This window comes from Zootoca vivipara, chromosome 4 (assembly GCF_963506605.1).
Source record: "Zootoca vivipara chromosome 4, rZooViv1.1, whole genome shotgun sequence".
NCBI classification, from domain to species: domain Eukaryota; kingdom Metazoa; phylum Chordata; class Lepidosauria; order Squamata; family Lacertidae; genus Zootoca; species Zootoca vivipara.
The window spans coordinates 77151574-77172584 of NC_083279.1; the positions used below are offsets into that span (position 1 = coordinate 77151574).

A 21011-nucleotide genomic window follows, 5' to 3' on the forward strand; every position below is an offset into this window, starting at 1 on the left:
TTGGGAATCTGAGGTTTATAGAGGTTTCTTTATAATGTAGGAATCTCAACACAAACAGATTTTGGAGAAAGCCACTGAAATAGTTATAGCTACAAATGAACTACCATCAATAGCACAAAGATAGGTGCCCTTACTTCATGTGTGTGCTCAACTGACTTAAGATACAAAACATGTTAGGCAAAAGACTGCAGACAAATTGTGTAAGAAAGTGCACTGTGGACTGCTGCAAATTGGTAAGAAAGTAATGAAAAATTAGTAACAAGTATTGCAAACTGAACAAGTAAACCAAGTCTTTCAGCATTTCCACACCTCTGTATATTTGTCATAAGCAAAGCAAATCATGCCACTACTGTATTGCTGCTGGGTTGGCTTGCTAAAAACACTTGAAATGTTCTGGTCACAAGGATTTTACATGCATTCAGTAAAGAAGGTGCCAAACAATGCAATCAACTATGGTTGAACAAACAAATATATATTAAGACTGAAGTGGTCAATGCCAAATTGGAATTAAAAAATCATGACCTTGCAATTATGTTTCAGTAGACCAGTGGGAGGGACGCAGGTGGTACTGTGGGTTAAACCACTGAGGCCAGGGCTTGCCGATCAGAAGGTTGGTGGTTCGAATCCCCGCGACGGGCTGAGCTCCCGTTGCTCAGTCCCAGCTCCTGCCAACCTAGCAGTTTGAAAACACCTCAAAGTGCAAGTAGATAAATAGGTACCGCTACAGCGGGAAGGTAAACGGCATTTCCGTGTGCTGCTCTGGTTTGCCAGAAGCGGCTTTGTCATGCTGGCCACATGACCTGGAAGCTGTACGCCGGCTCCCTCGGCCAATAACGCGAGATGAGCGCCGCAACCCCAGAGTCGGTCACGACTGGACCTAATGGTCAGGGGTCCCTTTACCTTTTAGAAGACCAGTATTGGTTTGGCCTATGTTGATTAATATCAACAGAAATAAGCAGCAGAAATACCAATTAGTATAGTATTAATAATATTTAATATTGATACAAGCACTCTGCTGTGGCATGTTCATTGGCTTAAGAACTGAGCTACAATGTATGTACTGGTACCTTAATACTATAATGATATTGTTTTTAAACAGTCTGCATAGAATTCTAACCCACTAGGCACCATAAGTGGACTTGGTCCAGAAAGGCAGCTTTTAAACATTTAAAAAGGAAAAAGACAGCTTGCTCCAATAAAACTTTGCATATATCCAAAACTGAAACTTGTTAAAGTTACAGGAATGCAGAATAAGATATATGCTTTTCCACACATAACAGAATTGTTCTAAATTTTCAAATTTGGAGGATATATTTTTACTAAGAAGGCTAGGTTTTTAATTATATAATGTTTAGTGTACAAAAGTACAAATTAATGCTTTGTATATACAACTGTTAACGTTGGGGGAAAAACCAGAATATAAAATACAGTATAGCAATAATTTAAAAAGGCACCAACAGCTATGAAATGCACTAAATGCTATAGTATTTCTTTTAGAAGGTCTTTACAGTTCTGGATGAATGCTGGTAACTAACACTTGAAAAATGCATGCTGTCCAGAAATTCAGAGCAGCAGTCATACTGTTTGTCAGTACAACAAATAATAGCCCAATAGCTATGAACTGGAACCTGATGGGAGTCAAACTCAGCACGTTAAAAATAAAGGTTATTTACTAACCCTATACTGTACTGTATACCATTCCAACTGCTGACACATGCTGGCTGTGGGATGGGACTCTTATTATGTGTGTACAAGCATGCATTAGACTGAGTGGGAATCCTGAGCCAATCAGAAACACATTTCACCTGGCCAAATGTGGGACTGATGCACATGTAGTCAGCAGAAGGCAGGACTAGCTCGTGAGTCCCTCGCCATAGCTGTCAACTTTCGGATTTGAAAATAAGGGACCAGCAGCCTCACCCGTCCCGGGGTCAGTCTACGGTATATCTAACAATCCAGGATAGCAGCGGGAAACGACGCTGGGATAAGGGAATTTCCAGCAAAAAAAAGGGAAGGCTAACAGCTGTGGCTTGGATAAGGGAGTTTCCCGCAAAAAAGGGAGGATTGTCAGCTATGTCCCTCGCATGCTTTCAGCACAGAAGATAGTTTGTGTGAGTGCTCCCAGTACCACATGCCTGGACTCCTTGATAAATTGCCTTGCTTTCACCATCTGGTTCAGTATTCCCAGCCAACAACTGAACAGGATGCCAATATCACCTTTGTATGATGATTTGCAGAGATAATATGGCAAAAGGCACCTGATTTTCATTCTATAACAACTCTGGCTGTAAGTACAATTGGATGGTAAAGCACATAAACAAGATAGCTAATTTTGTTTTTCCGTCTAGCTCCTGAGATAGCACACGCACCCCTTAAAGAGTTGCATGAAAAGAATGATTTCACCACTTTTTTGGGGGGGTTGATGTGTCTGCCTGTGTTTAAACAACCTTACTAGCGTGCCAGTAGGAAAAGCAGGGCCTGGAAAAATTCCGCCTTCTGTGTATAATGTCTGAGGCTTCTGGAATCCAACAGGGCTAAACCCCAGCACATGGTTCCAAGATCCCTCTCAACATCATCCACCTTATACCCGGGGTCACTCGTCGTTCCGTGGACGTGGCACTCGCCCGCTCCCACGGGAACATACCCAACAAGGACCGGGATTTACTTTCACGTTCAAGTGCGTCTAAGCACCCAACATGGAGGGAGCTGCGCATACGGGAAAAAGCGAACCGCCGTCACGTGCGAAGCCACTCCCCACACAAAACAAGGCAGCTGGAGAAGGTTCCCCACGTGCGGGCAAGCAAGCCAGACGCGAAAGCGACCCTCTCAGGCTCGCGCTCCCCGCCGCGCGGATGGCTCAGGGAGGACGAGCCGAGCGCACCGTCGTCACGTGAGAAGCGGCCTAGACACCCGTGTAAGCAAAAGGTAATGCAAGGGAACAGTAACGCCGGGATGCTCGCAACGTGGGTAGCCACGAGGAGGAGGGGGGGCCGGCCGCTCCCCTTTCCCCTTCCCCGCCCGAGCAAAAGAGCCCCGTGAAGCCGTTACTCACCGCAGGGCCCCCAGCGGGAAAGGAGGACGGGACGGGCGCCAGGGGAAGAGCCGCGGCGGCCGGCTCCTCAGGCGACGGCGACGCAGCTCGTGCGTTCTTCAGGCCGGCTGAGGCCTTGCCGTGCAGCTTCCGGCGCCGTCCTCTCGAAGCGGCTTCGCGTCGCTCCTCCTTTTCCCTCGCCGCACAACCGCACTGAGGCGGGGCCTGCCGGGCCGGTGTGGGGAAAATGGCAGCCGAGAGGGCGGTGTCGGGAGCCTCCTTCTCTTTCCTCTCGGCTTGCGCGTGGAAGAGGGCCTCTTGCTCAGAGAAGGAGCCTGTCAGGAGTCAGGCAGGAGCCTCGTTGTGTCTCTGGTTGTGGGGAAGCGCTGAGGAGATGAAATGAGGAAAGTCGACCTTTCCTTACTTCGCCTCATGGCGGGGACGGTTCCCGCCCTTGCCGTGACAGCAGCTTGCCAGGGAGACATGCGGGGAAGAAGCGGGACAAAGTTCCGCTTAACAGAGGCAGCCGCGCCCAGAATTTAGCCTTTTAAGAGGGAAGGCGAGCGAGAAGGCAGCACGGTGGGGAAAGGGGATAGAGAAACGTTTGCTTCCCTCGTGGCACCGCGGGCAACCGGCGGGTGAAGCTGAGGGTTGAGAGATTAAAGACGGATAAAAGGAAGTACTGTACTTCATGCAAAAGCTCAGGGTTAAACTATGGAACTCTCTCCCACAGGAGGCAGCGATGGCCAACAACCTAGATGGCTTTAAAAGAAGATGAAACAGATTTATGGAGGAGAGAGAGCGCGCGCGCTATGGATGGCTATTATTAGCTCTGCCTCCATGGAAATCGCAGGAGGGGAGAGGGCTCCTGAGCTTGAATCCTGCTAGCTGGTTTCCCAACTGTGGTTGGGCCACAGTGAGAACAGGAGGCTGGACTAGATGGACCATCCTTCTGAACCAGCAGACTGTTCTTATGTTCTTAGCGGTCTCAATACTGCCAGTACAGTATGTAGAGTGGAGATGATTCTGTCCCAAACCGTATGCTGTTTGCTGGTTATTATCTCTAACTTGTACTTTATAGAAGGATGGTCAATCTGGTCTGTAGCAGCAAGTGCAATAAAAACTCCTCCCGTGGCACCTTGAAGATGGAGAATAAGTTAGCCCACAAAAACTTTCCCTGTAATAATGAATTTTGGCTGCTTTCGCATAGCAGTTTGTTCCATTTTCACTAGTTCTCTGTAGCTGTTAATTTCCACATTACTGTATATCTGAGCTTTCACACTATGTGAAAGATGGTTCCAGGACTGCAGTGGAAAATTGTGCAGATTTAGCACTTATTTCCATATTTGTAAATGGATTTTTTTCCTGGAAGCAAATAATGTGGAAATGAGCACGAATCTTGCCCTATTTTCCTCTATAGTTCCAGAAGTGACTTTTATGTCATGTGAAAGCTCACATGTAATGTGAAGCTTAAAAGGGAAAAGACATGAAAATAGAATAAACTGCCATGTGAATGCAGCCTCAGTCTTTAAGGTGTTACAAGACTTATTGTTTTTATATAATTTTTATGTGCACATGTAATTCCGTATATATACTAAGTAACTTGGGACACCTGGTTTAACTGTGAATTCCTTTGTTTCCAGATTAACCACAGACCTAAGCAGATGCAAACCACTTAAAGTCTCACCCAGGAAATAATTCTCATTAGAAGGTTGGAGGTTAACTCATTTATAAAGAGTTCTTCCACAAAGAGAGATTGTAAGTTTTGTTTTGTAAAATGTGACAAAGATTCTGGTATCCTGTTTTAAGAATACTAGACAAATCTCTCCCAGTGACATGGGGCAGAACATTTTTCCATTTCATAAGCTCATTAGTAGTAATGAATGGGTGAAAATTGGCCAGGGGTTTTATTTTAAGCATGTATGTAGCTGTAACATTTCAGGGATAAATGTTTATCTTAATAGATATACCAATGGAGTTACACCTTGTTGTGACTTTGTTTCTATGTCATGGTCTGCAAATGTTATTGCATTTCCTGATTCTCCATAAGACTCTCTTCATGTGGCCCATACCAAAACCAGTCAAACTGTTGATGAAGAATCTGTATATGTGCATGAACGTATTTACTGTATATGAAAATCTGACCCTTACTTTTACATGACCTCAACACTGCACCCTAAGGTGGCTCCTTTTTCTTGAGTGGATTCTAGTTTGAATACAACGGATGCAGCTTTCTTCCAGCTTCCCCTGGTATGGATATGAAGTGATGGGAAAGCAGTTCCTATTGTGCAGTTGTGGGCACTTAGTGCATATCAGAGAAAAGGGGACCATTCTAGCATGATGTTTGCCCACTCAGGTGCGTGCATGATAATGTGTAAATGGATTCCTGTTATATGTTACTACTTGTCAGTACAGTAGTTGATTTTTAGATTGCAGGTCCCCACTTTTCCATATCAACACTTCCAACTACTCTGAAATCTGTATAGGCAGATTTTTCTTGAGGAAAGGATATGATGCATTTGAGGGACTTTTTTGAGGATACCTGCCAGAGATGATGGGTGTGTGCACATCTTTGTAACAGAGAGTTAGTGTGGTTGAGCGGTTAGAGTGGTGGACTAGGAGACCAGGGTTCAAATCCCCACTTGGCCATGAAGCTCACCAGGTGACTTTTGGCCACTCAGTGAACCAGTCTCAGCCTAGCATACCTCACAGATTTGTTGTGGGGATTACATGGGGAGCAGTCCATCACCTTAGGCTTCTTAGAGAAAAAGGTGGAAAATAAATAAAGGCCAAGGAGGTGGAGGGCATACCAGTGTAAAAATATAAACATTGCCCATTGCCTGGATTCTATACCACCATCTCTGCTGATCTGTCAGCAGGAAATCTAAATGAATCTAAACCAACCGGAGCCACACCACCTCTGCACAAAAGGGTGTTATAAGCAGACATGGGGTAACCCTGCAGTTTGCAGAAGTACAGAAAATATGTGGGGAGGAAAATCCAACGGTGGGGAGAATATTCCAATAATAGCTCAGTGAAGGCTGAGCATGGCTAGTACCTATGAAATGCTGACTGATTGTTGAGGGCGGGGGGGGGGGACCTGACAGTTGGGGGTGTGGAATGAAGTGCCTGGAAAAGAAGGATGAAGGAACCTAAGAATAGCCCTGCTGGGTGAGGCCAGTGGCCTGCCTACTCCAGCATCCTTTCTCATAGTGGCCAACCAGAAGCCTGCGAGCAGCACCAGAACACAACAGTGCATGGAAGAAATGCACAATACGGAAGGAGTAGAAGGAACCCACACAATGTCTAGATAGGTCATTTCATGTTTCACACTGAGAAGCTATTTATAAATATTGCCAGGGATGGAAGTGAGAGCTGCCCAAAACAATCCACTGTGCTCAGTGGGCACAGAGGCTGCTGACTGAACTTTTGGGACTGAGGGAATGGAAAACCAGAGGGGGGGGGGAAATGGAATGGAGTGGCTGGAATCCTGAACAGAAGTATTACACTTTAACACTATATTGCATGTTTGTATATACTAATAGTTGTCAAAACCCTAGACCCCAAACCCCAGGAATCGGCTCTTATTGGTGCAAATGATGTCTAAAGCCAACCCTGCCAGGTAGTACACTGCATTCTCACAGACTTCTCACAGCTGAAATCACTTCCTGGTAAGCCTGTTATGGCTTTGGCCTTGAAGCACAGTAGCACAAGCTAGCATAGGTGCTCCATGATGAAACAATTCCAGTTAATGGGGGGAAACCTGCAGAGACCAGCTTTTACACAGGCTGAAGTAGGAAAGCCATTTTCTTGGCAATCGTTATCTTGGTTCTGAGTGCTGGCCCTTTACATAGCCAAAACAATAAAATCCAAGTACAGTGAAGAGTTGCTAGCATGTTTGTGGGGAAGGGTTGCAGAAGCAGAAAACAAAAAACATTAAGGGGGGAGTAAATGGGTGCCCCCCTCTATAAAGAGTTCAATAAGAACTGAGCGTGCTCAGTGGCAGCAGAATGCTATCTAATGGGGGGTGGAGGACACACAGAAAACAAAACAGTGATGGAATGGACTGAAATATTGAACAAAAGCACTCAATAGTGCAACATTCTGTTGCAGACCCAATGTAGTTCACTAACACGTTTTGTTGAACTGGAAGTATTCCAACCAGAAGATTTATTACTGTCTGCCTCAGTAGTCCTAGTATACAAAATGCCTAGATGGCTGTCTTGTGTGGTTAAAAAAAACAGCTAAAAAGTGAAGTACATATATGTTTTATTAATAAACATAATTAATTGGAGACTCTTGTAAGAGTTTCTAGCATAGGAGTAGCAGAAATCTTTTGATAGACGGTGATGGTTCTGTGGTAAGTATTGACAGGATCCTTTTTCCATCTTGATCATGCAATGGCCATATCAAAGAAAAAGCAGAGGAGAACATGTAATAAAGTATCCCTCTATTTAAGAAAGTAATACAGTGGTACCTCGCAAGATTTAATTCGTTCCACTGGTCAATTCGTTTTACGAAAAATTAGTCCTGTGAAGCACGGTTTCCCATAGGAACGCATTGAAATTTAAGTAATGCGTTCCTATGGGCTCCGGGGAACTGGCGGCGGCGGTGCTTGCTCGCTTGGCTCGGGGAAGGCAGGCAGGCGGCCAGCAACAGCCCCGCCACCGAGCAAGCACCGCCACCAGTCACCTGGAGCCGAAGCGCGGCGGTGCTGGGGCTGCAGCCGCCAGTCTTCCCCGAGTCAAGGGGAAGCCAGGCGGTGTCAAGCCCTGGCAAGCAGCGCCTGCTGCGCTTCAGCTCTGGGTGCTGCTTGCTGGGGCTTGTCGCCGCCTGCTTGGCAAGCCCCGGGGAACCAGCTGTAGCACAGGAAGAAGGCAAATGAAGATCAGCTGTCAGCTTCCCGCACTGACAGCTGATCTTCCTTTGCCGCCTTCCTGCACTACATTCTATGGCCGCGCTTCGCAAGACGAAGTGGCGGCCATAGAAAACCTCATCGTCAGTCCCTCGCGCGACGCAAAACGCTTTCATCTTGCGAGTTTTTCATTGTGCAAGGCTTGCGTCTTGCGAGATACCACTGTATTCCGAAGGCGATTGTTTCATGTGTATGATCTCAATGTGTGCAAACTACAGTATAACTAGTAATCGGTATGATTCAAGAGACTACACATTGGAATAATAAATGAATCAAATTATCTACCACACAGGCTTCTTTTGTAAGTGAAACTATTATTGACTAAATACAATTTATCTGTTTCAAATACTTATTCCTCTCTCAAAAACAAAGATCAGACAGCAAAGTTAACAACAACAACATATGCCACATCCGCATGAAAAAAGGTGGATGTAATTTTAAAATCCCTATAAATTTATTTACATTAAAAATAATACTCCTTCAGCTAAAATCTGTATTCCAGAGATTAAAATTGGTACTGATTCTCCGGCCATCACTGTAACCACAGCCTGTCTTGTCCTCGTTGCTATAAAACACAATTTCGCAACAGGCTTGATCTTTATTGGCAAGAAGGTATTTAACATAAGTTTCCTCTGAGCTGGTGTATATATTCTGTTTCAGAACTTGAAATATAGGTTTGAAATTGTGCATAGCAAGTTTCACTTAAAAAAACAACTACATTACATTTCTATCTCTCAACGTGGTGCACACGATTCTCTCCCCATTCTATCCTCAAAACAACCATGTAATGTAGGTTAGGCTGAGTGAAGGTGAATAGCACAAGTTGAGCTTCATAGCTGAGTGATTTGAACCCAGGTCTCCCTGGCCCAAGTCTAACCACAACACTAAAAAAGATGTTGCATTACAAACAAATATTGCTGAACAATTAACCCAAGGCTTGACATTGCTTACCCAACATACTACTGTATAAACATACAGCTTTAATATTGATTTGCACATTCTTGGAATTTTTAGTTTCTTCTGCTTATCTATACATGTGAGGAACAATTTTGCCAATAATTGCTCATTATGCCATTTGGAGTTGTACATGTCATAGTGAAGAGTTGCAAAATTCAAGGCATTTGTGCATAACGGTTTTTACTAGGAAATAGACAGCAAAACAACCTTTGGTCAAGTTCAGGTACATATTATTCCCAGTGTCAAACTTTCATCATCTGGGACCTATAAATTTGGCAGTGAGCAAATTAAGCATTTGCTCCCTCCTAAATGGTCCAACACATAAATGGGACGCAGGTGGTGCTGTGGGTTAAACCACAGAGCCTAGGGCTTGCCGATCAAAAGGTTGGCGGTTCTAATCCCTGCGACGGGGTGAGCTCCCATTGCTCGGTCCCAGCTCTTGCCAACCTACCAGTTCGAAAGCACATCAAATTTTGCCAGAAGTGGCTTTGTCATGCTGGCCACATGACCTGGAAGCCATACGCCAGCTCCCTCGGCCAATAACGCAAGATGAGCTCCGCAACCCCAGAGTCTGTCACGACTGGACCTGATGGTCAGGGGTCCCTTTACCTTTACCATTTAAATGGTCCAACCAGGCTGTATGCTCATTGGCTTTCAGGTTTCATGGAATTTTAAAGTGTCAGTTGGGGATGTGGAAAGGGTAAGAATCCTATGTTATTGGTGAACTCAAACTGGTTTGCTTGAGTTCGTAACGTCCCTAAGCAACTGAGTGACAGGCTTGCTGAATGGAGGCTTGGACAATTAGATTAATCCCTACTGCCAAGCCAGTCTTTACATCTTTAGTGGTTTGGGGTATTTTTCACAGAGACGGAAGCCAACAACAACTAGTGAACCTGAACGACACTTGACTTCTTAGTATGTACCAATACAGTTTCCAGACTGGTTTATGATATTCCTACATTGCTGTGCATTTTATCAATGACCAATAATTGAATTTATAACAAGGTATTGGTGAAAGTGCAGAACCTGACAAATTTTCCAGGTTTGTATTTTCAGTGGCTTGCTAGGTACGTAACTCATGGAAGTAATGATGAGAAACCGTCATCTCTTGAGAACCTTCCCAGTAATGTTCTACTGCATTCAGCAGTTCACCCCTGCTGACTCTTTCTTAGTGTCTGTATCAAGGACAGGATCTGGAAAACCTGGTGTCAATCCAGACAATACTGGAATAGAAGTTTGTGGTAATACCCATTTATTGAGTTCACCAATAACATAGGATTCAGGCTCCTTAGTTATGCAGGTTTGCAGTTTGGGGTGCTTCTGCATCCCTTATTGTACACAGACTTTCCTGAAGTGGTGTAGGTTACAAGCTGATAAAGACTGAATCTATAGTAAGGATCAAAGGCAGAACAATAATTATTCATGCCTCTTTAACCTCTCTAGACTTCATGATTGATTACTTACCTCTGAAGGCTGTACGAAGGTTGTAGTCACACATCTATCCACCCCCCCCCCCAGTAATTGCTTGAGAATAGTTCTACAAAGTATCTTTCTCCAGTCCACATTAAAGTCCCCGCAGAGTAATTTCCAGAAGGAAAGAATCCAAAAGCTGCAGGTTGTGTGGTTATACCTTGACCAGCCATACCTTGGTTAGGGCAAGTAAAAATGTCACAAAGCCATATTTCAAGTTCTTCATAACTTTTCATCAGGTTAGCTGTTGAGCAAACTGGATAGGGGAGGGGTGTTAACAAGCTTAAGATGCAAATTTCTCCTGCACTTCAACTTTGTGATATTTTGTGTTCTAATAAAGGTATTACAGTGCTATCTATGACTTTTGGGTGGTTTTGTACAGTTTTTGTGTGCTTCACGGGATTTTGAAACTATGAAAATGATCTGACAAAGGGAATTAACATTTTTGAGCCAGCGGGGTGAGGAGGGGATGATAGACCATTGAACCGTCTGTGGGGTCTATACAGTGGAGTGCATCTCCAGGGGTAAGTCAAACCACTGTGTTGGCAGCCTGGGCAGTGTGTGTTGCATTTATATCCTACCTTTTTCTCCAAGGAGTACATGGCTCACCCCCCTCCTCAGCTAATCCCTACAACAACCCTGTGATGTAGGTGAAGAGGTTTGACTCAAAGGTCACCCAGTGAGCTTCAAGACTGAGTGGGGATTTGACCCCAGACCTCACCAGGTGCTAGCCTGACACTCTAACCACTGCACCACACTGGCTTCCTAGAGTTCTTTTTGCTCTGGGGCAGCTTTATAAATTAAGTTGGTAGATAAATATGGGGAAAGCAGAATGCCCTTAGAGAAGGGTCTGAAATATTTTCCTGGGAGCTTGAATTTGTTTTATTCTGGATGGTTAGATTGGATGTTTTAATGTGTTGTCGACCACTTTGAGATGTTTTCTTTAAAATATAAAGTGGTATAGAAATGAAATTAATAATAATAATAAATTGTATGGTAAAAAAATGGCACCTAGACATTCTGTTAGGCAACTGTAATCTAACGGTCTTGTCCAGGGGCCAGATCGGTTCTGTGGTGATCCCTCCGTGGGCCGGATTGCATGCGCACCCCCGATTTTTGGCATCTGCACATGCACAGACGCAATTTTCGGTGCCATGGAAGCGAGTCCCCCGCGTTGCACTGTGTCGGTTTAGCGCAGCGTGCAAGCAGGCAACTCGGTTCGGGGGCTGCTCGCGGGCTGCTTCCGGCCCATGGGCCTTAGGTTGTTGACCTCTGGTCTAGTCCAACCCCCGGCAATGATTCCTGCATTCCAGGAGTTTGGACTAGACGACACGTCATCTCTGTGATTCTATGAACCTAGGTTTAAGGTGTCATTTGGCAGTTAGCTTATATATCTGAGTTTCTAACACTGCCTGGAATCGGAGAAAAAGACGGGATATAAATAAATATAATAATAATTATGCTGGAAGCTGTCATCCCCCAAAGCAACTATTGTCTGCACTGACTGGCAACCATCTAGGGTTTCAGGCAGGGAATCTTTTCTAGCCATACCTGGAGATGAGGTGACTGAGCCAGAGGCAATGTGGAGACAATGTGGGAACACGTGTGTGTGTGTGTGTGTGTGTGTGTGTGTGTGAGAGAGAGAGAGAGAGAGAGAGAGAGAGAGAGAGAGATGTGCAACAAGCTGAGTGACCAGAGGCAGGACTCCTTTCTCCACAGAACAGGTGGGCAGTTAACCAGCTCTCTGCCCGTGCTGCTGTGTTCCCGGTAGAGCATGAGACTCTTAATCTTAGGGCCGTGGGTTTGAGCCCCACGTTGGGCAAAAGATTCCTGGAGTGCAAGGGGCTGGGCTAGATGACCCTTGTGGCCCCTTTCAGGTCTATGATTCTGTGACATGGGGGCAAGTGGCTTACTTGACACTACCAATGTCCACCTAGCATAGCTGTCCTTTCCCGGTTTCCAAAACTGAAACAGCAAACCACAAGCCTACACTGAAGGAGTGTGGTTCAGAGAAACCCACGCTGTTTGCCACACTTTAGCTACCCTGAGCAAAGGAGCCAATTCCTAGGGGCCAAAGTCAGGAACATAAGAGTTGGAAGGGACACTAAGGGTCCTCTACAGGAATCTCAACTAAAGCATCCATGACAGATAGTCATCCAGCCAGATGTAAAACAGATCAACAACTGTTTGACTTTTAGAAGACATCTGAAGGCAGGGAAGGGAAGTTTTTAATGTTTGGTGTTATATGGCCACCAGGAGCATATAACACCAGTCCTAAAGGATCTTCACTGGCTCTCAGTACGTTTCTGAGCACAATTCAAAGTGCTGGTGATTACCTTTCAATCCCTAAATGGCCTTGGCCCACGCCCACTATACCTGAAAAAGCATCTCCACTCCCATTGTTCAGCCCAGACACTGAGGTCCACCTCTGAGGGTTTTCTGGTAGTTCCCTCACTGCGAGAAGCAAAGTTACAGGGAACAAGGCAGAAGGCCTTCTTGATAGTGGTACTCTCCCTGTCAAGGAGATAAAGAACTATGCAATGTTCAGAAGACGCCTGAAGGCTGTCCTGTATAGGGAAGTTTTTAATGTTTTATATTTTTTACTATGTTTTATATATGCTGTAAGCCAACCAGAGTGGCTGGGGCAACCCAGTCGGATGGGCGGGGCACAAATAATAAAATTATCACAGTACTATCCCAACACCACTAACGGAGTCTGCCTTTTCCCTCTAGACGTTGCTGCTGCCGCCATGAGTGGGAAGTCACTGCTGCTGAAGGTCATCCTCCTGGGCGACGGGGGCGTTGGGAAGAGCTCTCTCATGAACCGCTACGTTACCAACAAGTTTGACTCGCAGGCTTTCCACACCATCGGCGTGGAGTTCCTCAACCGGGACCTGGAGGTGGACGGGCGCCTGGTGACCCTCCAAATTTGGGACACGGCTGGGCAGGAGCGCTTCAAGAGCCTGCGGACCCCCTTCTACCGGGGGGCCGACTGCTGCCTGCTGACCTTCAGCGTGGATGACCAGCGGAGCTTCTACAACCTGGGCCACTGGCAGAAGGAGTTCCTCTGCTATGCCAACGTGAAGGACCCTGAGCGCTTCCCCTTTGTGGTGCTGGGCAACAAGGTGGACAAGCTGGAGAGGCAGGTGATGCCCGAAGAGGCCCGGGCCTGGTGCACGGAACACGGCAACTACCCCTACCTGGAGACAAGCGCCAAGGACGACACCAATGTGGCCGTGGCCTTTGAGGAAGGTGTGCGGCGGGTGTTGGCCGTGGAGGAACAGCTGGAACGCTGCGTGCTGGGCAGTTCCATCAACCTGCATGCCAGCAGCAAGGCAGGCTCTTCCTGTTGCTGAACAGCCAAGGGGGTGGGTGGGAAGGGCATGCCCTGGAATGGTAAAGGCCTGTGGGGGGTTGGGTGGGGGGCCCTCGGGCTGTAGTCAGAGTAGGGGCAGGGGGCTTAGATAAGTGTTCAACATCCCCATTAACCAGGCATATTTTGCGACTGGTGCCGGTCCAATTGTGACATTCTGTAGATCTCTGGATGCCAGGTTGGCGATGAACATCTCCATCTGGGTGGTCCCTCCAGTTTTCTTAAGTGGGTCAGCAGAAGAGCTTATTTATTGCATATATATCCCACCTTTTTCTCCAAGGAGTCCACAGTTCAGTTAATCCCTACAAAAACTCCATGAGGTAAATGAAGAAGCTGCAACTGACTCCAAGGTCACCTGAGTGGGGATTTGAACCCAGACGCCCCAGGTCTTAGTCCGACACTATAACCACTGCACCACACTGGCTTCCTATAGTACTTCTGCTCTGGGGCAGCTTTATAAATTAAGTCAGTAAATAAATAAATATGGGAAAAGCAGAATGTCCCTTAGAGAAGGATCTGAAATATTTTCCTGGGAGCTTGAATTTGTTTTATTCTGGATAGTTTTATTGGATGTTTTAATACATTGTTGAACACCTTGAGATGTTTTCTTTAAAATGTAAAGTGGTATAGAAATGATAGTAATAATAATAACAACAACAACAACAACAACAACAACAACAATAATAATAATTTCATTTTTTAAAGAAATGGTGCCTAGACATTCTGATAGGCAACCGTAACCTAGATTTAAGGTGCTGTTTAGCAATTATCTTAACTATCTGAGTTTCTAACACTGTTTGAGACCCATTGGCTACCTTTACCTGGTTTAGCTGGCCAGTTGAAGCTGTTCCTGGGATGTGGCCGCTGTCACATGCTAACAGTTTCTAGGAGCCACAGATGAGAGCTGAGTGCAGAGTGAGGACCCAAGGTAAACCTATACAGTGGTACCTCTACTTACGAATTTAATGCGTTCCGAACGCACATTCGTAAGTAGAAAAAAATTGTAAGTCGAATACCATAGGAATGCATTGGGAGAAAAAATTCGTAAGTCGAAGCAACCCTATCTAAAAATTCGTAAGTAGAAAAAATCCTATCTAAACCGCATCCAAGATGGCGGACGGAGCTCCGTTCGTAAGTAGAAACATTCGTAAGTAGAGTTATTCGTAAGTAGAGATACCACTGTACATAGTGCCCCACCTATAATTACCCTGTCTATCATCTAGGAAGGAAATGGAGGCAAGGAAGGACAACAAGAAGGGCTGCTCTACTCCGACTGTCTCCTCTGCCACCCTCCCCCCTGGGCAGGCAGACACTACTTGTATATGCTGTATTGGAGGGAGGGAGGGCGATAGGTAGGGACAATTGGATTGCCCCCTCTCCTCCCTGCTCCAGTTGGACCACCCCCTCTCCTCCACAGGGCCAATAGAGACCATATTCCCTGTGGGAGTGACAGGGAGAGTGGGGGAAGCCGGGATAAAATCAGGGCCTGCTCCATTTGGACTGTGCCGCCCACCACCACTAAAAGATGCAATTGGAGTCAGCCTGTGGCATTTCTGTTCAGGGCCCAAATTTATAAAAGATAAAAAACAGTAGTCTATTCCAATAGCCATCATTGGTGATAATGCCAGTTTTCTAGCTACATAATCCTAATTTGATATGCCAATTTAATGCCCATAGTAGCATGCTGCTTAATTCAGACTTAATCAGAACTGTGGGTTTTATTCATCCACAGTTCTGATTAAGTCCAAATTTAATAGATGGGAATCAGATTTGCTGATTAATTCTAGTTCACCCAGTTGAGATTCCTACTGCCTTTTTATGGCTGAAGTAAGGTGACTTCGAGTCAGAAACAGAGTTGCTGAAAAGCTGAACATTCTCCCACTGGCTTCTGAATGCTGCTCTTGTTGGTTCTTATCAATGCAAGCTTATGACACAATGCACACATAGGTTAGTTTTTAAGGTGCTATAACATACCAACATGGCTGCCTTTCTAGAAAGTGTCATTTCTGAGGATTGTGATAGAAAGAAATATTTTATTTTATTTATTTTTAATATATTTTTAATAGATAGATATGTATGTGTATTTGTCCTTTGTGAACCCTAACTCAACACAAGGCTCTCTGCTGGGCAAGAAAGCATGGGGTCTCACATATGTGGGAGGAATTAGGAGAGTCAAGTGTTTCTCTAATGTGCACAGTGCTCAAAATGGGGAGTGTCATTCGTCCTGCAGTGAATATGTCAGAAAGGCAGAGTCACCTAGGGGAAACTGGGCAAAGCAGAACTCAGACGATTGAAATGAGACCAACTCTGCTCTGCAAAGATGTCTGCAAACATGACACGAAGGCTGGATCATCAATCCTGCCATGTGGGAATCTCTTACAGACCACAGTGCCTGGAGACAGGCAAACAGGTCGTGCATCCACAGCAGTGACCAGAAAAGGAGTGACCACTGGGACGAGCACAAAAAGAAGAAACGCCATGATGCATTTGCAGCAGCACAACCTGATGACTTCACCTTCCTCAACTGCAACAAAACATCTCATATCAGCCTCTCTACAGCCACAGCAGGTGCTGTAACTCTCGAACGTTTGACTTCATCCCCAAAGGTATACTCCGTTGTCTCATGAGACAGAAGGTGGTCAGCCTCCATTGCCTCATGAGGCAGATGGAGGTTTAGGTCACCAATAGCAAGTCAGGATGGGTGAGAGGTTCAGGGTAAATCAACTCTGCTGCACCCTGGGCCGTTCCCATTTGTCCTGCTGTGTCCCCTCCACACACAGCCTCTCCTGCTGCAATTAGGCTTGGGGGGGGGGGAAAGCTTTCTATTTTAGATAATTCCTGGGTGGGGTGCTGTTTCAAGGGGGACCTTTTTTGAGGGCATGTCTGGATAATGAAGGCTTAACTCCACTGGCCATTTGGAGCTGGGGTTGATGGTAATTGGTGTGCAACAACCTCTGGAGGGAACCACGTTGGCTCTGTGTTTTAACTAATGGATTCTCTGCAGGGCTGCCTTTACATGATCTTTTTCAAACTTCACTTGGTTCAAAACACAGCAGCCCAGTTGCTACCTGGGACTTTATTGGTGACAGTTCCCCCTCCCCACTACTCTGTAAGGCTAAAATATATGAAAAGCAGTTGTGTGTGTGTGTGTGTGTGTGTGTGTGCCAGCCTAGTGACTGAGATGTGCATCAGAAGCCATTCTTTAGGTGCTGCCATAGGCAATGGCATACCTAGGGGTTGGCCAAGTTGGCCTCCATTAGGAGCACGCAGTCTGGTGTGGGTGGGTGTAAAACTCGCGCCTCTCCATGCATGCTTCCCAGGCCACTCTTCCACTGCTCTGGGTGCCTGGGCAAGGTGTGCAGGCTCCTCTGGGTGCCTGGGTCATAGCTGCCAAGTTTTCCCTTTTCTCGCGAGGAAGCCTATTCAGCATAAGGGAAAATCCCTTTTAAAAAGGGATAACTTGGCAGCTATGGCCTGGGTGGAGGAATCTGGTCATGCAAGTCATGTGGGGCACCAATACTGGTGCCTGCCAATTGCCCAAGGGGGCCTAGGTATACTTCTGGCCAAAGGGTTGACTGGTGGCAACTAGAAAGAAGGTCTTGTCTTTCATTGGGAGTTTTAGAACTCCCACCCAAGGAATGTAATTAATTTATTTAATTGGATTCTTTATCCCATCTTTTTCTCTTGACAAGCTCAAGGTAGCGTACATGGTTCTCCCCCTTATTTAATCCCCACAACAACCCTGTGAGGCAGGTTAGGCTGAGAGGCAGCAACTGGCTCAAGGTCACCCAGTGAGTTTAATGGCTAAGAAGGGAGTCAAACCCTTCCCAGGTCCCCATCCAGTACTTTAACCACTAAACCACCTTACCATTATTCTCTTTTGGACTCTGGGCAAAAGTCAGTTTGGTTTGCCCAAGCTATCAACACTGCTTACTATTTATTTGCTGGAGGGTATTTTATTGGTGTGAACTACTGCTTGCTTGTATTCCCTTCTGTTTGAAATGTTCTGGATACAGTGGAAAGAAAGATATAATCCTTACTAAATTAAATTAAAACCTCTAAATAAAATGCTATCTGTAACACTGTTCCTGCATCTATGTGGACATGCCTGTTTCCAGGCTTTAGTTTAGTTTAAATGGTGCAGATTGTACTGTATAATCCAATTGGGTTTACAAAGTAACATTCTCTCAGATTAAAAGCAGTACCAGCACTCTGTTCTGCTACTGACTAATTTCCCAGCACCTGGATTTCCATAAAGTCTAGCATCATCGACTACGGACTTAAAATGTATAGGAGGTACAGTATTTCCTTATCTTGAATCCCATTTAATGAGAGAGCAGAAGCTTAGAATGAGAGCAATCTCCACAACAAATGGAAATCATATGTGATCTTAGACATTTTTAAAAAGATTTCTGATAAATTATAGAAATTCCTCAGTCTTCCCATAAAACAGGGCCAGAGAGCTAAGAGCACATGTTGGGGCTTTCTGAGCACGAGCTAGTCTTATACTACCAGACTCAGTCCTGATGCTTTCAGAGTTGAACTATTTTTACTACCATTTCTGTAAAAGGTAAAGGTAAAGGGACCCCTGACCATTAGGTCCAGTCGTGACCGACTCTGGGGTTGCGCGCTCATCTCGCATTATTGGCCGAGGGAGCCGGCGTACAGCTTCCAGGTCATGTGGCCAGAATGACAAAGCCGCTTCTGGCAAACCAGAGCAGCACATGGAAACGCCATTTCTGTACATGGAAGTAAACCACATTTAATTTGAGGCTACTGCAGCAAGTTACTGAAAAACCATTCTGGAAGGCCCAGCATATCCAGCTCTGACTTATTGATAAGAGCTCACCTCACAACGCAACAGGTACATGTAATTTACGAAAGTGTTGTAGCAAACTTAAGCATTACATAAGAACGTGGGAAGAGCCTCATGGATCAGGCCAATAGCTCATCTAGTCGGCATCCTATTCTCACAGTGGCCAACCAGATGCCCGTGAGAAACCGGTAAGCAGGATTGGAGCACAGGACCACAGATACTAAGAAGCACAAAGTTTTACTTTCAGTGAAGATGGTGATGCCGCACCTGGGGGATTTCTGCCTGTCCTGCTGTTTTTAAAGGTATGGAACCTCTGTTCATAAAAGAGCAACCTCAGATTCAGCTTTGGCATTCAAAAGCATATTTATCACACGGAAAACTTTCTGTTACAGGGTGGTTTAATAGTAGTGACTAATAATGTAAACTGTACTTGTTTTAATTGCAATGTTTTTATAACCCGCCCTGGGACCCTTTGGTAAATGATAAGCTAGAAGTATAAAATTTAAAAATACGTGTTATCTCTGTCACTAACTTTAGCTGAAGGACAAGTTCTCAATATTGGATTTGCTAAACGTTTGCTAAACCCATTCCATACAGGGATTGTAACGTTTTATATTGCCCCAATTGCATAGAAAGTCCCTAATATCACTACTAGTTCCTAAGAATGTGGGGTGCTAGCATAAAAATTCTGCATACAGTTAGGATGTTATACATGTTGTTGTTGTTTAGTCGTTTAGTCGTGTCCGACTCTTCGTGACCCCATGGACCAGAGCACGCCAGGCACTCCTGTCTTCCACTGCCTCCCGCAGTTTGGTCAAACTCATGTTCGTAGCTTCGAGAACACTGTCCAACCATCTTGTCCTCTGTCGTCCCCTTCTCCTAGTGCCCTCAATCTTTCCCAACATCAGGGTCTTTTCCAAGGATTCTTCTCTTCTCATGAGGTGGCCAAAGTATTGGAGTCTCAGCTTCACGATCTGTCCTTCCAGGGAGCACTCAGGGCTGATTTCCTTAAGAATGGATAGGTTTGATCTTCTTGCAGTCCATGGGACTCTCAAGAGTCTCCTCCAGCACCATAATTCAAAATGTTATACATAGTGATTAGCTTTGAAATGTTATGTTTTATTTTCACACAGGAGCCAGGGTAGTATAGTTAATGGTAGTATAGTTAAAAGTAAAATGTTAAACTGTTGACTAGTATTTAGAGCTTTGGATAATTGGAAGCATAGCTGCCAAGTTTTCCCTTTTCTCGCGAGGAAGCCTATTCAGCATAAGGGAAAATCCCTTAAAAAAAGGGATAACTTGGCAGCTATGATTGGAAGTAATGTATCGAGTATAGCTCCATAGACAGTAACTTGAGGTGGGCTGTCCTTCAAGGTGTATTGAAACCCTATCATAACGTAAGTGGGAAATGGCAAAACCAAAATATGGCTTATATTTTAATATAGCAAAATGTAATAAAATGATTTTAATGCCTGCTATTTTGCTTCTTACTGAAGAATTAGATAGAATGCTGCCTACTCACGTTCTCTTGTTGAAAGGCACAGACTTGTGTATGTCTTTTTTGAAAGATAGTAGAAAGACTAGCAAATGAATGGAATAAGCTGTAGCTGCAGTTCTACTGTTGGGCAGTAGTGTTAATCTTGATTAAAAATACTGGCTTGCAATATATTACCATGGAAATTCTGTAGTTTAACTATGAACATTATATTAAAAAATCGCTGAAATCCATATCGGACAAGCAGGATCCGATTATGAATGTCCTATAAAATTCAGACAATGTTTCCTGTGTGTTCACATCATACTTACAGTTCACTTCATTTTTAAAGCTTGTTGTGGGGTATTCTTGTAAAATGAGTGTGTAAAAAGAATGAAGAAAATGTATTTAGAGGAATAATGTGTATTAAATTTATCTAAGTCTCTTTCTGATGAGTGCATTAATCTCCTTGGACCTCAGTTTATTCATATAGAAAATGGGACTATTTCTTATAGGTCTATTGTACTGCATTTTTTTTACCTGCTGGGATATACTATGGAATGTATATATAGTGGGCACGTGTGTGTTTCAGATCTATGGGCCAATTAATTACAGTGAATATATGGGAAGTACCTTTAAGAAGTGCTTGCTTTTTTCCTGCCTTAAACAGTAGTGACTAGGTAGGTGTATGGTGAAGTGTTGGGACCCTTTATATAGGCTGTGGGGGTGTTTATTTGGGGATGGGGATGACCGTGTACCTAAGGGAAAGAAGCTCCTTTTGCCTCTGCTGAGACTTATGCTATTGCCTATGAGCTGCTCTCTTCATACACCGCAGTACAGCACTAGTTTCAGCTTCAGAGCTGTACATCCCGCCTCAGCCTTCTCCCTCTCAGCCAGTTTTATATTTACGCGCCCTTTCAATCCCCGGTGACGTGTACCCCGCCGCGTCCAACCAGCAGCCTCCTCTGGTCAGGA

The 21011-nt window shown here is 44.9% G+C and overlaps 2 protein-coding genes across 3 annotated transcripts in view; one reads left to right on the plus strand and one right to left on the minus strand.

Annotated features, from left to right (window-relative positions):
* USPL1 (ubiquitin specific peptidase like 1) overlaps positions 1–3465 on the minus strand; it is a 20493-nt gene extending 17028 nt beyond the window's left edge. Inside the window, exons 1-2 of the mRNA XM_035115165.2 lie at positions 3456–3465; positions 3053–3366 (exon numbers count right to left, since the gene is read on the minus strand). Coding sequence (XP_034971056.2) covers positions 3053–3366; positions 3456–3465 — 324 coding nt within the window. The remainder of the gene's footprint in view (positions 1–3052; positions 3367–3455) is intronic.
* On the plus strand, positions 2762–20974 carry LOC118084972 (ras-related protein Rab-9B-like). Of its 2 annotated transcripts, none has more exons than XM_035115169.2 (2): positions 2762–2925; positions 13107–20974. In XM_035115169.2, the coding sequence occupies exon 2, from the start codon at positions 13124–13126 to the stop codon at positions 13727–13729; it is 606 nt and encodes a 201-aa protein (XP_034971060.1). In that variant the 5' UTR covers positions 2762–2925; positions 13107–13123; the 3' UTR covers positions 13730–20974. The 2 variants fall into 2 exon arrangements, with proteins under 2 accessions (XP_034971060.1, XP_034971058.1); XM_035115167.2 differs by lacking the exon at positions 2762–2925 and adding an exon at positions 3361–5387.
* The last annotated feature ends 37 nt before the right edge of the window (positions 20975–21011 follow it).